Source organism: Priapulus caudatus, unplaced genomic scaffold (genome assembly GCF_000485595.1).
Source record: "Priapulus caudatus unplaced genomic scaffold, Priapulus_caudatus-5.0.1 Scaffold1127, whole genome shotgun sequence".
Taxonomy (NCBI): domain Eukaryota; kingdom Metazoa; phylum Priapulida; class Priapulimorpha; order Priapulimorphida; family Priapulidae; genus Priapulus; species Priapulus caudatus.
Window position 1 is genome coordinate 79,213 of NW_014578188.1, and position 4,026 is coordinate 83,238.

Consider the following 4,026-nt stretch of genomic DNA (forward strand, 5'->3'; position numbering starts at 1 on the left):
TGTTCTTGAGAATGTCCGCCTAATAGCCTCCAAGCTGCAGAAACGTGATATGGACATCTATCAGGCATATGGTATGGTAGACAAGACATGTGAGCGAATCACTGTTATGAGACAGGAAATAGATATTGAGTATGGGCTGTGGTATGAAGATGCTACACGCTTAGCCACATCTCTAGACACATCAATTTTAGTGCCAAGGGCACAGAAGTCAACCCGACAAATCTATAGGGCCAATGCCCCCAGTGAATCTCCGAAAAAGTACTACCTCAGAAACTTGGCAATCCCCTTGTGTGACCACCTGTCCACGGAGTTCCAAACTTGCTTCAACCGCGAAAGCAGAAAGGGTGTTAAAAGTCTTGCTCTACTTCCCGGTGTCATCACAAAGACCGAAAATATTCAACCCATCGTGGAAGGTTTAATGTACTGGGAGGAGGATATGCCAAATGTTTCCTCACTGCGATCCGAGGTGAAGGAGTGGCAACGCTACTGGAGAGGCAGGGAGGCAATCCAGTCTTTACCCTCACCAAATTTGTCTGAGTGTCTGGAGCATGCTAACATCGACATTTTCCTAAACATTCGCACCTTGTTGAGGGGTTGGTTGTACTCTACCTGTTGGAAGTTGCGAGGCAGAGCGCTCTTTCTCCTGCCTGCGACGTGTAAAAACCTATCTACGCAACAGGATGGGGGAGGATCGACTGTCTGGTCTCACAGTGATGAACATGAACCACAACATGTATATTGACTATGAACGAATCTGCCAAATGTTTATAGAACGGAACAAACGGAAGATGTTTTCCAGTTGCATACTCTACCAGTAAGCTGCCATCAGTGTCACTGTGCCTGAAATCTCGTCACCCATAACTGAATTCTAACTACGTACTCCACTATCAATGTCACCCTGGTTAAAATCAGCAGTGTTAAACCGTGTCATACATAGAACAATCGTGTTCTACAGCAGCTGATCATGAGCTTGTTATGTTACAAATGACAACTGCCAAAAATCGTATCTACTTATATGTGTACCGTGTGGTTTGTATAAGCTGCATACTCTAACAGTAAACTGCTCTCAATGTGACTATTATGTGGAATTAGCAGTGTTAAACCGCGTCATATGGATAACAATAATTTTGTTTAGCTTCTAATGTTACAAATGCCAAAATGTTTATTGACTGAAATTTGTTTTAGTAGTATCCTCAGTGTCCCACTGTCAACACATTCGTCATAACCGAGTTATGAGCATATAGATGAGAATTTTCCTCAAATTGGCAGGTTTCAGGCTAGGGTAATTTTTGAAATCAGTGTAAACTCATTGAGAATTTTTTTAATGTTATATATTAAACTCAACATGAGCTAAATTAATGCTTTGATCGTTATAGAATGTACCAGAGAGCATCCATTTTTTCAAAATTTTCCAAACATGTTTATACAAAAAATCATACAAACACGCACTCGCGACCGTGTGCTCACGACCACGCCCGCTACCCGACTCCCCCCACTCTCTCACTATATTTGAATTCTACCCGTTACCCTGCCCATAAAGCTACCGAATCGGGCGATTCACACATAACCCTAGTGCCTCCCTGTCTGCTTATTCAATCACTAAAACTACGAATGCAGACATTAGGCTGCTTGTTCCCGGCAAAGGGTTTGTTGTTTGAGTTTTACTCATAATAAATACCAATTGTTATATGTGTATTTTTTATTACTTTGGTTTTTGTTATTGTGCATTTAAAGTCAATCATTTAACAGGACCACAAAATTTGACTCCCCCCTTTTTCAAAAAGCTGGATCCGCCCTTGTATGTATTGTATCAAGAGTAGATAATATAACATTATATAACATTATAATTAACATTGTTATTATTTACTCTTGATTGTATCGTATTTGCTTACTGGCTTGCGTAGCCACCTATGTACTGTATGTATTTGTCATTATGATGTTGTTCATTAAAGAATAGAGTAACTGTAGTAATTCTGTGGTTATAGCATTATACTGTCTGTGGCTTAAGTGCAATAGCACACGTATCTGTCGTACAAACGAACCTGGGACACACTATACGATTACACGTGCCTATGACACGGGCTCACGAGCTCCGCTATATACAACATTTACAGAACAACAAACAATAAATTATAGTACACGAAAACAACGTTTTATTATTTTATAGTTTTGTCATATCTGGAAATGAGAGCAAACATGTCGGCTGAAAGAAAGTTAAATTATAGCTGGTTTTGAATTTCCGTTAAAGAGATCTGATAAATTTGTATTGGTAAATTATTGACGATTCGCACACATAGGCCTAATACGTAAGGATTTGCTTACTATACAACGACGTTGTTTCATGATTAAAAGACAAACTCGATTCAAGTAAAGATCTTTTATTATTTCTGTCATCCGAATTACCACATTGATGCATTGAACACATTGAAGGAAAACGTTTTAATGTTCAATTCGTTATTTAGGTGACCCGGTTTTGGCCGCTGGAACGTGGCCATGGCAGGCTCTGGTGTTAAACGAAGGCAACGTTCACTGTGGCGGATCCCTCATCAACCCGTGTCACGTGCTCACGGCGAAGCACTGCGTTCAAGGTCGCGATCCTACAAAGCTGGCCGTCGTGATGGGAGAGCACCAGCGTTCTGTGGCCGAATGTCGAGAGCAGACGCGGAGAGTAATTCGTTTCATTCAACACCCGTCGTGGGACCTCGCCATTCTTCAGCTAGAGCAGAGCTTTGCGATTAACCAGTTTGTGAAGCCCGTCGATCTAGCAACCGTAGAGCCTACGATACCCAGTCAGACCATAGTCACCGGATGGGGTCAAATCGATCCGAACACGGTGATCGGCGGTAGGTTGGCCGATACGCTGCAGTTTCTACAGATTCCGGTCGTTGACAAGTCCAAATGTATCGCCGAGGGTATTCCTGTTTCTTCCGAGCAGCTGTGCGCAGGCAAAGCTACGGGACTGTACGCCAACGCCTGCTATGGTGATTCTGGTGGACCTATGGTGCAATGGAGACAGGGCAAATATCAGCAGGTGGGGGTCGTTCAGGGTGGGAAAGCGGGCTGTCCGGACAACAGTCACTACGCGGTGTATGTGAGCGTCCCGCAGGCTTACAGCTGGATAAAGCAACAGGTTTGCCAACGTTGGTCTAACGGATTTTTGCTCGGCGGGCCAACGTTGGCCCAATGTCGGCCCAACGTTGGGCCAACGTTGGACCAACGTCATTTTGCCAACGTTGGCCCAATGTCATTTTGCCAACGTTGGCCCAACGGATTTTTGCTCGGCGGGCCAACGTTGGCCCAACGTCATTTTGCCAACGTTAGCCCAACGGATTTTTGCTCGGCGGGCCAACGTTGGCCCAACGTCATATTGCCAACGTTGGCCCAACGTCATTTTGCCAACGTTGGCCCAACGGATTTTTGCTCGGCGGGCCAACGTTGGCCCAACGTCATATTGCCAACGTTGGCCCAACGTCATATTGCCAACGTTGGCCCAACGTCATATTGCCAACGTTGGCCCAACGTCATTTAGCCAACGTTGGCCCAACGGATTTTTGGTCGGCGGGCCGGCCCAACGTTGGCAGCCGACGTTGGCCCAACGGATTTTTGCTCAGCGCGCCAACGTTGGCCCAACGTCATATTGCCAACGTTGGCCCAACGTCTGACAGCCAACGTTGGCCAAACGGTTTTTTTTGCTCAGGGTGCCAACGTTGATTTCCCCCTCAAACACTCCCTCTTTGGTTCTCTCTCTCTCTCACACACACACACACACACACACACGCGCGCGCGCGCGCACACACCCCTCTCTCTCTCTCTCACTCACACACACACGCGCGCGCACACCTCTTTCTCTCTCTCTCTCTCTCTGACACATACATCCCTCTCTGGTTCGCTCTCTCTCTGATACATACACACTCCCTCTCTGGTTCTCTCTCTCTCTCCGTCACACACACACAACACAAACACGCACACACACCCCCCTCTCTCTCTCTCTCTCTCTCTCTCTCTCTCTCTCTCTCTCTCTCTCTC

At 45.7% G+C, this 4,026-nt stretch overlaps 1 protein-coding gene across 1 annotated transcript in view; it reads left to right on the forward strand.

The window, feature by feature from the left end:
- The window catches only part of LOC106815488 (coagulation factor IX-like), a 42,787-nt gene that overhangs the window by 33,273 nt on the left and 5,488 nt on the right, over positions 1 to 4,026 (forward strand). Inside the window, exon 3 of the mRNA XM_014819951.1 lies at positions 2,463 to 3,140. Coding sequence (XP_014675437.1) covers positions 2,463 to 3,140 — 678 coding nt within the window. The remainder of the gene's footprint in view (positions 1 to 2,462; positions 3,141 to 4,026) is intronic.